At 62.3% G+C, this 14,141-nt stretch overlaps 1 protein-coding gene across 1 annotated transcript; it reads left to right on the top strand.

Moving 5' to 3' along the window:
• Nucleotides 1-8,251: 8,251 nt before the first annotated feature.
• TBX10 (T-box transcription factor 10) lies at nucleotides 8,252-11,917 on the top strand (the record flags this gene model as incomplete). The annotated part of the gene is made up of 5 exons (XM_050953659.1): nucleotides 8,252-8,673; nucleotides 9,896-9,997; nucleotides 10,457-10,628; nucleotides 11,206-11,361; nucleotides 11,846-11,917. Coding segments are annotated over 5 exons (924 nt in total), but the record flags the coding sequence as incomplete, so codon positions are not given.
• Nucleotides 11,918-14,141: the final 2,224 nt, after the last annotated feature.

Genomic DNA, 14,141 nt, shown 5'->3' with positions numbered 1-14,141 from the left:
ATCAGGCCTGCAAACTCTGTATATAGTATAACACTGGGTGGTGGGTGAACATTGCATAAGTAAAGCCATGGGTGCTGCAGAACTAGAGGCCTCTCTGAGCTTTACTGGGGCAGCCAGTGGGCCCCAGGAAGAGGGGATGGTAGAGGACCTGTCTCACAGCTGGTTGGTTGTTTTCAAATATTAACTCTGCAATAACAGCCCAGCAAGAAAGAAAACCCATCTCTGAATGATCCTTTCTCATTTTGTATTACACTCGCTGGACAGAGCAGATATGAGACAAGCTCTAGGAAGGGGTGTTTTTTACGATGTACAGGGATCTCTGTTCTGTATAGCATTTTGAAGTTGATTTGCCGCCCCCCCCCCCATCACAAGATGTGATAGTGTGACAACTTTCTTGTAACTTAGCAGATCTCTGTTTTTTTTTTTTTGCCTTTAAAACTGGGCAGGCAGAGAGCGGCAGCTGCTGGTCGGGTACCCAGCTCTCATGGCAGTGCTGTCACTAGCAGCAGCCTAGGCACCAACTTTTCCTGGAGCAGATGGGTGCTCATGTGCCTCCTGGCCCAGCCTTTCCCTGCCCCCATTTCACCACCTTTCCCAAAGTCTCTGCCCCCTCCCTGCCCCTATTGCACCCCCTCCCGAAATCCCCTCCGCAGCCCTGCCTCTTCCTCGAGCGTGCCGCATTCCCCCTCCTCCCTCCCAGTGCTTGCTGCATGAATCAGCTGTTTCGCGGCACAAGCCCTGGAGGTCGGGGGGAGGGGGGAAGCAGGCACACGGTGCACCCAGGGGAGGAGGCAGAGGCAGATGTGAACTGGGATGGGGGGTGGGGCGGGCAGCTGCAGGTGGATGCCAAGCTCCCACCAATTTTTCCCCATGGGTGCTCTAGCCCCAGAGTTGGCGCCTATGAGCAGCAGGGCAGAAGTAAGGACAGCAATACATCATACACCAGGCCACCCGTACTTCTCTGCTGTTGTTGGCAGCGGTGCTGCCCTCAGAACTGGGTGCCTGACCAGCAGCCGCTGCTCTCCAGCTACCCAACCAGGGTTTAATTTGTGCTGGGCTGAGCCCCAGCACCTCTTTCAATACAAATTAAGCATTGGGAGGGAGACAGTGGGGGGCAGGGGTGATGGGGGTATCCTGGGGAGCCCAAGGGGCCAAGGACAACAGGGAGGTGCCCATGCTGGCCAGGGGCACCAAAATACAAGTTTGCTCAGTGTGCCATTTTCTCTAAGCCCAGTCCTGCCTTTGGGACTGGGAGTAACCTGAATATTGCTGTGATCTTTGGTGTACAGGATCATCTCTCACCCAGCAACCTTCCCTAGGTGGCAGGATAGAGCAGCTTAGCCAAGGAGCCTGTCTGGCACTCCCTGGCTAGGCTGTTGTAATGCCTGAGGATTCGTGGTTGGTGACATTGAAGTCTCGAACTTCCAGCCAATTTGAGGCATTTGCCGTGCCCCTTAACAGTCTGCGTGGAAGTTGTACTCACTCTGCAGCCATTGCAGGACAGCTTGACAACAGCCACGCCCCCTCTGCTAGGACACAGCACCTGGAGGTGCCTGGCACCAAGACATGGCTACGCCCCCTCGGCTAGAACACAGCACCTGGGGCACCTGGCACCCAGACACAGCCGTGCCCCCTCGGCTAGAACACGGCACCTGGCACCCAGACACAGCCGTGCCCCCTCGGCTAGAACACAGCACTGGGAGTGTCGGGCTTGAAACATGAATGAGGTCTCTGTGCCAGTTTCCAGGCCTGATCAGCACTGAGACCCATATGTGACACACACGCACCGAGATCCCCTGCAATGGAGATGTGACTGCACCTCTCCCGCTCCCCTGCAGTCCCCATTCCCCACTGGCCAGAGCCACAACTGCATCCCCTGCTCTACCGAATCCCCCAGAGACCTCAGGCACTGAGACACGGCCAGGTCCCCATGGCTCTCGCAGCACCCACAGCCCTGCAGCACAGAGCCGTGGCTATATCCCCCTTCCACAGCAGGTCACTGGAGCCTGAGACATCCCGCAGCTCCGGGCCCCTGCTTGTCTGCAGTGCAAGGGGTGCTCAGGCGACCTGAGGCAGGAGAACCCCCTCACCAAGCCGGGTCCCCCAGCTCTCCACCCCTCTCTGAGCCCGGCTGTGTTCTGCCCTGGGACAGGGCTCGCCTGTTCTTACCCCAGCCCCCATCACAGCGCGAGCTTCTCCAGCCATGCCTCCCGCCCTGCATCTCAGCCTCCCTGTCCCCTGCAGCGCCAGCCGGCTCTGCCCCATTTATCTCCCTCTGTCGCCGGTGCTGGCAGCTCCAATAAGTCCCTGGCAGGGCTGGTGCGTATCGAGCGCTGAAATGAGCAGGTGTGAGAGGAGGCGCCCCGGTGCTGACAGCAGCTTGGCAGGGGGAAGATGGATGAGGGCTGTGGAGGTCCTGAGCCTGGGGGCTGTGCAGAGCCAGAGCGGGGGAGGGGGGAATTATGGCTGTTGTTGATGCTGCTTAGTGGGACAGCAGGGAGCGTGGGGGGGTGAGCACTGGAGCAGGCCTCAGACTGGGCATGGGGGTGGGGGGGCTGTTGGCCTGGCTCCAGGGTCTGTCTGGGCAATGGCTGGGCTGGCTGCCTGGCCTGGTGACACCGGCCCATGGGGCAGGGTGAGGGGGGAGCAGTGACATGTTACGATAACTGGGCCCCTCTATGCACCCCCAGCACATGGGCAGTGCCCGCTGGCTATCCCTCTGTGCCACAGGATGTGTGCAGTGCCCACCAGCCACACAGGGTGCAGTCAGTTCAAAGAACAGCAGGATGCGTCCACACTCTGCTCCCAGGATAACCAGCCCCAGTGTCTGCAGCACAGACACCCGTGAGGGCTCTGGGAGCAACGAGGGGCCAGGACAGGCTGGGGAGCAGCCCAGGGATCCAGGGTGGGCTCCTACTGGGCTGGGGCATCAGGCTGTGACGCACCCTGCCATGGCCAAACTGAGTCAGGGACACCCAGGAGCCGCCAGCCAGCCCTGGTCCCTAACCTGGTCCCTCAGCCACTTCTGCAATGGCCAGTAGCCATCTGGGGCTGGGGCTCCTGCCAGGCCTGCATGAGGCAGCATCCCCACAGCCCGGCCAGGCCAGGCTTGTCCCAGTTGGGGGTGCAGGCTGAATCACAGGTGGCTCTCTGTGACACCCCAGCTCGTGAGTGGCCAAGTACCGCTGCCGATGGCACGTGGGCAGAATCCGCCACTGTGCCCGTCTGGTGCAGCAACTGGCCACCCAGCTCTGCTCCCGGCCACCACCAGGGCAGTTCGGCTAGCTGCCAGCAAGTCCCACCCTGTGCCTCCCCAGACTGTCGCTGCTGGGGCTGAGCCTGGGAGTCGTCCACCTGGCTGTATGAGGGAGGGGTCCTGGCAGGGCCCCCAGGGACCTGTGCTCTGCTTCATCCAAAGGATCAGGCCAACTCAGCCAGACACCTCAGCCCAGAAAAGCTGGAGCTAAATAGGCCGGGCCAAGGGGGTCTGCCTGGCTCCTGGTACAGTGAGGGGTTGGCACGGTGATGAGCTGACAGCCTGGCAATGGGTGAGATGATTGTGCTGAGATCATTGAACCAAGGGTCAATGGGAAAGTGTTACTGGGAATGACACTCTCCCCCCGCCTGTTTCTGGGGGTCACTCTGTGGGGATGAGGGCTGCGTGGCCAGGAAGGAGCGAGCGTCTCCTGGGATGCCAGGATCCCCCGGGACTCCATTGGGCCTGCTGACTGGCCCAGACGGAGAGCCCCAGGTGACACCATTACTCCACTGGCCTCAGCTAAACCCTCTCCAGCCCTGGGGTGAGAGCCTTGGCCAGGTTCTTCGGTCACCTTGCCCTTGTCCTACCCCACCTGAGTGTCGGTCTCACGCTCCTCTGGCTGCTGTCTAATGACTTACCTAGGGAGGTGGTGAAATCTCCTTCCTTAGAGGTTTTTAAGGTCAGGCTTGACAAAGCCCTGGCTGGGATGATTTAGTTGGGGTTGGTCCCGCTTTGAGCAGGGGGTTGGACTAGATACCTCCTGAGATCCCTTCCAACCCTGATATTCTATGATTCTAATAAGCATCTTTCTCTGTCAGCCAAGCCAACGCCACCTTTAGCACCAGGGCTCTGATGCTGTGACCAGGTCTAACAGCCGGATGGTGCCACAAGCTTGCCAAACCGCAGCTCGCGAGCAGTAAAAATGTGGCTCGCAAAGCCCCCCGCCATTCTCTGCCTAGCAAACTGCGGGAAGGGGGAAGCTCGGGGGTGGGGCTCCTGCCCTGCAGCGGGGTGGTGGGGCTAGGGGTTTCTGCCAGTGAGACGACTGGTACCTGCTGAGAGTGAGGGGAGCACAATTTAAAGGTTCCCCCCCACACACACACAGAGTTCAACAGCTGCTGCCCTGGGGGAGGCAGAGAAGTGAGGATGGGCCTCTGATTTCAGATTCGTGGCTTCTCCTGGTTGTCTGGCCCAGACCAGCCAGCGGAGGGCAGAACCCACACAGCATGGAGGGGGGGTTGCGTGTGCTGAAGGGGCACCGTTTACAGTGTTGATGTGGTGACATTTGAGACCAAGCTGGTGTTCAGCATAAACGTCTAAGCTCCAGGACAAAGTCCATACGTAGCACCAGACAGTGTGAGCTTCAAGCTTAACAGTTGTTAGCGACAGTGCTCAGAGCCCTTCACAAAGCAGATCGCAGCACTCGCCTCGTTTTACAGATGGGGAGACCGAGTCATGGAGCGGGACAGTGACTACGGCCGTTTGGTGACAGAGCCGGGAACAGAGCCCATTCCAGTTCTCCAGCCACTAGGCCCCGTCCTCTAATGTCCCCCGGATATTTGGGTGGGGTTTTGCTTCTGAGTGTGATGGAAGCTGCAGATGTTAGTGGGGCCAGCTGAAGATTTGTGGTGGTGGCTGAGTGCTGCGCAGTGCGTGACACAAGGAGGGACGTCCTGGGATTTTAATGGTTGGGGGTGGACATGGGTGTAACTGACTCACCAGCCTTGTTCCACAAGGGAGCGTTAGCACTGGAGTGTCGTTGCTTTGTAATGCACGGTCCTGTGCAGTCCTGGGGATTGATACTGACCCAGCCACCCGTTTGGCTTGATTTCTGTTAGTTCATTGACTTTAGGAACTGAGATCTGCCTGTGTAACGACTTGGGCTGTGGGACGAGTGGCTCACCACGTGCCATTGAATAGTTACGAGCACCAGAAATGCCAACCTTGTCAAATAACGGCTGATTATAAAACAGCTTTTAGGAAAAAGTCTGACGAACGGTGGGCAAATGTCCCAGAGGTTTTATTTAATTCATTCTTTGGCTGGTGGGAGATCAGAGGGGGAGTAGGAAGAGCTGGGGAGACTGCCATGTGGGACTGAGGGGGGAAGGGGAGACCAGCAGAGGGGCAGCAGGCTGGGATCGAGGAGCGGCACAGCTGAGGGGAAGGGAGTCCAGATCTAGGCTAGCAGGGTGCAGTGGGTCAGAACTAAGGGGCAAGGGATGGGTTGTGTGGTTGGGAGGCCAGGACTGGGAGAGCAGGGAATTGGGTCTAACGCACTCTTCCCCTTCCACTGAGCCTGCTCCTGCTCCCGGTGATGCCGGCTCAGCCAGCCCAACTGCTGGCATGGTTACCCTGGGCCCTCTTGCCGCGTAGGACTGGAGAACAGGCAGTCCCTCACCATCCCTCCCACCTCAGGCTGGGGAGCGGGCTGGTCCTCCCGTGGCTGGGTTCATGTCCCGTGCTCTGGGACTGTGCAAGGAAGAATTCATTCAGGTCTGAGCGGCACAGCTAAGCCCTACCCCCGCAGGGAGGTCAGCGCCCCTCCGGCTCGGGGGATATTGGCTGAGTCCAGCCCGCGCTCCAGGGCAGCTGCCCCCAGTGCCCCGCTTATGGTCTGCTCATCAATAGCTAATGGTGGAGCTGCTGCCCAGGGCAGCGGGGGCGGGGGGGGGATTTCTCAGCTCATCTCGCCCTGAGCCAGCCAGTGCCCCCCAAGGAGCTGCTCAGCTCCGCGCCGCACCGGGTGAATCTCCGCCCCCCGACCAGGAGAATAAAATCACCAGGTCCAGCCCGGAGACTTCAGAAACCGAGTTACAGCTACACTGGGCCGGGGAGCCGGGCTCTGGCCAGGGAGCCAACGCGACGCCCGCTGCACCGATGGCAGGTAAATCCGGCCGGGGGCTCCTCCGCTGGGAACCCTTCGCCGACGTTTCCCGTTGGCCCATTTACCTCCCCGACTCCGGGATGAGCCCTGGCAGCCTCGCGCCCCCATCCCCCACTCTGCCCGGCTCCCTGCGCCAGGCTGTGGCATTTTCCCACCTGTCCAGTCTACAATGAGCTACGGGGTGTCGAGGGACTCGACTACAAACAGTGGGTGGGCAGGGGGAGACACGGGGATGGGTGTGCAGTGGTGTGAGGGGAGTGGGCACATAGGACCCCGGCTCCAGCCATCTGTGCGCTGCAACGTGAGGCTGGGGTCAGGGTCAGGCCCTGCCCTCTCGGTCACTGGCTGAGCTCCAGAGCCTGTTGAGCACCCCCTGCAACCGCTCTCAGGGCCTGGGTACCGCGTTTAGGGGTCGCTGTGCAGTGAGGGGCGCCCAGGGTTATGACAAGGTGGTGACCTCTGTGTAGAGCAGATTGGCTGGGTGGTCAGGGTCCCTCCCCCCAACTCGGACAGGGCGTGGGAATCGTTACAGCTCATAGACTTTACTGACAGCGTGTACTGTACACAGGTATGTGTTACATACCTGTACAAAGCATGTCATGCGGCCGGGGGGGGGCACGCAGAGGGAGCTGGTGAGTTAGAGCGGGGGGGCGGCTGGGAGCCAGGACTCCTGGGTTCTATTCCCCTGATGAAGGAACTGGCGGTTTCTGGCCTGGCTGGGGCCAGTGTGTAGGGCTGGCTACGATACCAGCTGGGTGTGAGCAGGAGGCCGAGCTGGCAGGGTAGCGGGTTGATGGGGTGGAATCCCAGTGTCCTGGCTTGGAGCCTGCAGGAGCAGCCCTGGCTAACGCCTCTCCGTGATGCTAAAGTCCAAACACCAGCCGAGCAGGGGTCGCCCGGCTCCAGGAGCCGGAGCTCGGTGGCTGGTTACTGACTGCCTGGGGAGAGCAGAAGGGGGTGGGGTCTCACGAAAGAGCAAGCGTTCCCGGGAAAGGGGATTTTGCCACAGAGTGGGGCTTGGTGTGCGAGTGGGAAGTTTAGGGGGCTGAGGCTCCCTGAAAGGGGGCTCAGGGTGATGAGAGATGCTGAACATCAGAGCCAGGAAGCCCTTGGACCAGCAACAATGCCGGAGATGAAGCTGATGGTCAGTGAGTGCAGTGGGGGCCCCTCCCGTGCATGAGGCACTTTACAAATCCAGCTGGATGTGGGGCTTGGATCAGCAGAGCGTTATGGAAAGAGTCCAGGGCTGGGCTTGTGGAGGGCTGCGGATTGGTACAGAGGGGCACTGGCAGAGCTGTCAGGGGCAGGGGGTGTAGAGTGACCAGACGTCTCGATAAAATCGGGACCGTCCCGATATTTGGTTGGTTGTCCCGCATCCCGACCGATCTTCGGTTGGGAAACAATTTGTCCCGATATTTCGCTCCACTGGCGGCACTGGGTTTTCTGTTTTTTGTTTTGGTCTGCTGGCGGACCACCCCCCCCGCCCCCCGCCATGTGTCCCAATATTTTCTTCATCTCATCTGGTCACTCTAGAGGGGTGCAAGCCCAGGGCTGGGATAGCAGGGGGCTGCGGCATGGGACTGGAGGGGAGCCCAGGGCTGGGATAGCAGGGGGCTGCCAAGCAGGACTCAGGGGAGCCAGGCCCAGGATAGCTCTGGGCTGTGGGGTGGGACTGGGGGAGAGCCCAGGGCCAGGATAGCAGGCGGCTGCAGGTCGGGTGGTGGGAGCCCAGGGCCACCATAGCAAGGGGCTGCAGGTCAGGGGACAGGATAGCAGGGGGCTGCAGGTCAGGGGTGGTGGGAGCCCAGGGCCACCATAGCAAGGGGCTGCAGGTCAGGAGTGCGGGGAGCTCAGGGCTACCATAGCAGGGGGCTGCGGGTCAGGGGACAGGATAGCAGGGGGCTGCAGGTCGGGAATAGTGGGGGGAGCTCAGGGCCGGAATAGCAGGGGGCTGTGGGTCAGGAGTGGGGGGAGCTCAGGGCTGGAATAGCAGGGGGCTGCGGGTCAGGGGACAGGATAGCAGGGGGGCTGCAGGTTGGGAATAGGGGGGGAGCTCAGGGCCGGAATAGCAGGGGGCTGCTGGTCAGGATTGAGGGGCAGCATGGGGGTATCAAGGGGCACTGCCATTTCCCAAACTAGCAGTCGCTTTGGGATTCACCAGAAGATGCCTCTGGTCCATTTCCCAGCCCCCTGATGCCCACAGCCACCGGGGCTTGGCAGTGATCCTCTCCCCTCCTTTGCCAGCATTCCTCACAGCCAGTCTGAGCGTCCTGACGTCAGACGGGGGCCCCTTCGCCTCTGGTCCTGAGTGGGGCAGCCCTGTGGGGGCTCCCTGCCTGCTGGGACCGCCGCCAGCTTGTGGCAGGTTCGGTGTCCCTGCTGGGGAGGGGCCCGCGGGGCTCGGGGACGGCATCCAGCCAGCCAGGAAGAACCAGCACGTGTCCAATGTGTCAGTGCAGCTGGAGATGCGGAGCCTGTGGGAGGAATTCAACAGCTTGGGCACCGAGATGATTGTCACCAAAGCGGGGAGGTAGGTGGGCATTGCCCAGGCAGGGCAGCACAGGGACCCCCATGTACCTCCCCTCCCATGACAGCCCCTGGCAGGGGCCATGCCACCCCCAAATAACTATCCCTGTGGCAGGAGCTGTGCCCCGTGTCCCAGCCTGCTGTTCTGTGAGATCCTGTCCTGGTTCCATGCAAGGGGATCTGGTGCCATCCACACCCTCCTGGGAGTCTGAGCTGGCCCCTTGCTGCACCACACCAGGCAATGTGGCTCGTTCCTGGCCAGAAAAGCCGCTCCCCCAGCGCTAAGGACTGGCAGCTGGTGCCACACGTCACGGCTGCCCAGGACCCCATTGTCGGGTCCAGCCCTGCAACCCTTGGAGATATGGGGGGAGGTGGGTGGAACAAGGACTGCCAGGAGCCTGGCTGGTGCCAGGAGTCAGCACTCTCTGCCTCGTTTGTTTGGGCACCCGGGGGCTGGGCACAGAAGGGGGCACCTGGGCAGATGGTGGATGCCGATGGGGGCTGGGTGTCTTGGGGCTGTGGAGGTGCTGGACCTATTGAGAGGGGGCTGCACGGATGGCAGTTGGGGTGGCGTCTGCCCCCCGCCCACCTCCATGCCTGGTCCTCCAGCTGCTCTGTCTCAGTCTGATATTACAGGGACCACGAGCTGCTGCTGCAGCGTGATGTTCCAGGGGGTGGGGGCAGGAGCGGGGGGCTGCTGGGCAGCTCTGCCCACCCCCCACCAGCAGCACTGCCCCTCCACCGTAGTGTTTCAAATGCATTTGCCCTCCACTACCCTTCCACCACCTCTGGCCCCTGCCCTCATCCCCCCCCCACTTATTCTCCTGCTCCTGCGTGGGTTCGTGTCACCCCAAACTCATGCTCACGCCCACTGTGTCCAGGCTGCTACACGTCCCAGTCCGTGGGCACTTGCACACACCCCCCGGGTTGGGCAGCCTGGCCCCTTTACCCCAGCCCCTGTGTGTCACCCTGCTGGGCCCCTGGAGCGGGGAAAAGGGCTGAGACAGCACCCCATGTGACACCCCCCAACCCCCGCATGCGACAGGTTGACCCCCAACCCTGTGTGACCAGGGACCCCGGCATCACCCCCCCGTGACCTATAACCCCAACCTCTCCCCTTGTGATGAATGACACCAGGCCCTGTGCGATAGGGAGACCCCAGCCCTCCCCCCCATTTGACAAGGGTGACCCCAGCACCCCATGCCCTCCCCTCTCCTCTCCCACAGGAGGATGTTCCCCACCTTCCAGGTGAAGCTCTCGGGGCTGGACCCGCTGGCCGACTACGTGCTGCTCATGGACTTCGTGCCCCTGGATGACAAGCGATATAGGTGGGGGGGAGATACAGGTGGGGGGAAACAGCTCCTGCCCAGCTCCCCCCCACCAGATCTTTGAGCAGAGCAGCCAGGGGATGGGGGGCAGCCAGGAGATAGGCGTGGTACCCATAGCTCTGGCAGCTGTGCCCACCCCCACCTGCCTCCTGTATCGGCCTCCCCGCTGCCCCTCCCACCTCCACTCCTCCCACCTCCCCCCACTGCTCAGTCACATGCCCCCACTCACCACTGTCTCCTCCCTGCCCCCAGAGCAGGATCCCAGCCCCCACGGAAATGTCCTAGAACCCAGAACAGGAACTGCCCCCCTACATGGCTACAGGCCTCTATAGGGGGCGGGAGGAACCTCTGGGGCCCAGACAGCCCTCATCAATGCATGAGGCCTCCACCTGAGAGGGGGGGAGGCCCCCAGAGCTGGTTGCCCCCCCCCCAATGCTCAGTCCCTGCCTCTCCCTGCAGATACGCCTTCCACAGCTCCTCGTGGCTGGTGGCTGGCAGAGCGGATCCCGCTGCGCCCGGCCGCGTCCACTTCCACCCCGACTCGCCCGCCAAGGGGGGCCAGTGGATGAGGCAGATCGTCTCCTTCGACAAGCTCAAACTCACCAACAACCTGCTGGACGACAATGGCCACGTGAGCCACCGTGCCACACCTGGGCAGCAGGCACACCATGGGGTGGGGGGGAAGGGGACAGTCCCTAAAGGCCAGAGACCACCCCGCTGCAGCATTATCTGGCACAACAGGAACACCCCCAGCCACCCCTGGGTCCCCCTCACCTTCTGAAAAAGGTTAAGCAATAGCTGGTTGAATGGGGCACGGTGCCTGTCCCCTCTAGGGGGTGCTGGGAGCCCGTCACACTGGTGGGCTCGGGGTAGGGAACGGGCACAAGGCCGTTCCCCTCTAGGGGTGCCACTGCCGGATCCAATCCAGCCCCGGGGGGGGGGGGGGGCTGCCTGGCTCACGGGGGATGGGATATGGCACCGTTGGCAGGGGCAGAAGGCTGCTGAGATACCATGCACAGCATGTGGCCCTACAGAATGGCGGATGGGAGGGTGGGACAGGGTGCCATTGGCTGAGGGTCAGGGCAAGGTGGGCTGTTGGACTGGGGGATGTGTGCAGAGCTAGGCCATAGAGTGAAAGAGGGGGTGGGATATGTTGCCATGGGCGGTGGCTGCCCATCTCAAGCATGGCTCTTTTCTGGAACACGCAGATCATCCTGAACTCCATGCACCGGTACCAGCCCCGCTTCCACGTGGTGTACGTGGACCCGCGCCGGGACAGTGAGCGCTTCGCCCACGAGAACTTCAAATCCTTCACCTTCGCGGAGACCCAGTTCATGGCGGTGACCGCCTACCAGAACCACCGGGTGTGTGCGCGGCCTAGAAACCAGCCCCACCATACAGGGCACTGAGCCAGCCCTCCCGGGGCCCCACGGCTGGACATTATAGTCCCCCTTCCTGTGAGCCCTGCTCGCAGGAGTCCCCCGACTGCACACTATCTTCATGCCACAGCGCCCCCTGCTGGGGAGGGCAGGGCTAGGCAGTGCAGGCTCCACCCCCTTTGGGGTGGGGCTAGGCAGTGCAGGCTCCGCCTCCTTGCTGGGGTGGGGCTGTGCAGTGCAGGCTCCTCCCCATTGCTGGTGTCACAGCACCCCTTGCTGGGTAGTGGCCTGATGGCTGATTTCATGCAGGGGGTGCAGCAACCCTCCGCAGGATTCCTGTCCCACTGTGCCTAGGGAGCTGCTGATCTGGGCAGGTGTCCCTGAGCTGCTGCCAGCCCCCCGGGGTGCAGGGGTCTCCAGGGCTAGTTTTGGAGGGCTGCTTCCCTCACCCTTCTCTCTCTCCCTGCAGATCACACAGCTGAAAATCGCCAGTAATCCCTTTGCCAAGGGGTTCCGGGACTGCGAGCCAGATGACTGGTAACTGCCCCTCCAGCACCCGCCCCACCCGGCGGGAGATGGGAGCACTGGTGACTCCCCTCCCCCCACAGGGTCCCACTGTCCTAACTACTGGGGGAGTCTCCCTCCCACCCAAGGGCTCATCCACTTGGCAGCCCATCACACGCCCAGCTGCAATGCCCCCCATCCCATCCCAAGAGAAGAGGAGAAGAGCAGCCAGGAGGGGCAAGTGATGGCACAAGGGGGAGGGGCCCACTATCAGCCCCAGTCACCTCCCCAGCAGCTCCCCCCTCAGCTATGTACCCCAGTGCCCATTCCCACCCAGCCCCCACCAGCCACCCCGTGAATTCAGTGTAGGATGGTTTGCACATGTGCAAATTAGCTCATTAAATAGTTTGCAGTGAGGGTCTCCTAGGGGAGCTGTGCTCCAGTGGGGGAGGGGCACCTCTGCCTATGCTCCTGCCTCCCCTCTAGTGTCTCACCCCAGCTGGGCCCCTCCCCATTTCTCACCCTCCTGCTTCTCATGTGCAGGCCTGGGGCATCAAGACCCCTACTGGGAACCTTGGCCTGCACTCGGGTGACAGGCCCCTCCTCCCAGCTGAAGGACACACAGGAGAAAGGTAACCCCCACCCCCAGGGCTATTAGCTCTGACACCAGTGTGCCCCCCCCCCAGCTGGAAAGCATGTGGGGGCAAGGCTGTTGCCTACAGCTGGCTGGGGCGGGGGTCATAGGGGATGTGGGTGCTGGAGGAACCCCACCCGGGCCCTCTTCACACGCAGCTGGGCAGGCCATGCGGGCAGGCCAGGGCTCAGAGAGCCACAGACAGGTGCTGGGGCGCTTGGGCTCAGCCTCTAGCACTGGCTAAGCTAGGGGGCAGGGCTCTCGCACTGATAGGGCAGAGCTAAGGTGGGGGGTGGGGCTCTCACACTGACAGGGCGGAGCTAAGACAGGGGGTGGGGCTCTCGCACTGATAGGGCAGAGCTAAGGTGGGGGGTGGGGCTCTCACACTGACAGGGCGGAGCTAAGACAGGGGGCAGGGCTCTCACACTGATACGGCGGAGCTAAGACAGGGGGTGGGGCTCTTGCACTGATAGGGCGGAGCTAAGGCAGGGGGCGGGGCTCTCGCACAGACAGGGGCAGAGCTGAGGGAGAGGGTTGGGCTCTGGCAGGAGCAGGGCTTGGCCACCTTGGCACAGCAGCCCTGCCATGGCTGTGACCCACCCTTGTTCTCTGCTCTCTCCCCAGGGCTGCCGGGCCGGCGCTGTGTCAAGGGGCAGCTCCCCACCACCCTCCTGCGAGAGGCCGCCCAGCTCCACAACCCCCCGCTCGTGCCACTCGTGGGGGCCCGTGGTTTCCAGGACAGCTCGGCTCCACAACACCCTCTCCCCACAGAGCTGGGGCCCCCCCTGTACAAGCCCCTCTCCTACCACAGCGTGTATGTCAGGGGCAAGCCACGGGTGGCACCTTACCCGCTGCCTGCCAGCCTCCACCCCTTCAACATCTACGGTGCCAGTCCCCCTGCCCTCAACTACGGGCAGCAGTGATGGGTAGCCAGGCTGGCCCCCCGGGCTGCTTGGGGGGGCGCATAGGACCCCCCCCCCCCCCAAGTACTCAGACGGCTGCCCCATGGCAAGCTCCAGCTGCAGCGTGACAGAGGCAGGCTCCAGCCTGAGAGTCTCCCTAGGAGCCCTCCTGGTTGCCTCGCTCACAGTAGCCCTGGCCAGGCTGGGCTCCCCCTAACCTAGCCAGCTGCTGGGGGCGGGGCTGCATGGCTCCCCTCCCTCTCCGCTGCTGCAGGGCCACCCCCCCAGGCTACGAGGCTCTCAATTTGGGCCATGAGCTGCCACACAAGTCTCCCCAGCTTGTGACCATTAAACTTCCCTCCACGAGCCTCTGGCATGGGGGGGAGCCCTCAGCACTGCCCCTGGGAACGGGAGCCACAGCTCATGTCCAGGACACAAGGCAGTTCCCAGAGCACATGGCTGGTCAGATCCTGCCCCCTACCACCCAGGCAGGAGCTGCCTTCAGCACCCCCTTCCCTCCCAGCCAGTGCTGACCAGGGTGCAACGGAACCTTGGCCCCAGCTGGCCTGGCACATGATCCACACCCAGGGGTGCTGGACCAGTTTAGCAAGGGGAGACAGCGCCAGCTGGTGCCAGTGTAGAGTAACTGCAGCACCACTCCTGCAGGGGCTGTGCAAGGTGCCCCTCGAGTGAGACATGCTGGGAGAGCGGCCCAGGCAGAGGGC

This window comes from Gopherus flavomarginatus, chromosome 5 (genome assembly GCF_025201925.1).
Source record: "Gopherus flavomarginatus isolate rGopFla2 chromosome 5, rGopFla2.mat.asm, whole genome shotgun sequence".
NCBI classification, from domain to species: domain Eukaryota; kingdom Metazoa; phylum Chordata; order Testudines; family Testudinidae; genus Gopherus; species Gopherus flavomarginatus.
Note: the sequence above shows the minus strand (reverse complement) of the source record. Positions and strands in the feature narration are given on the sequence as shown.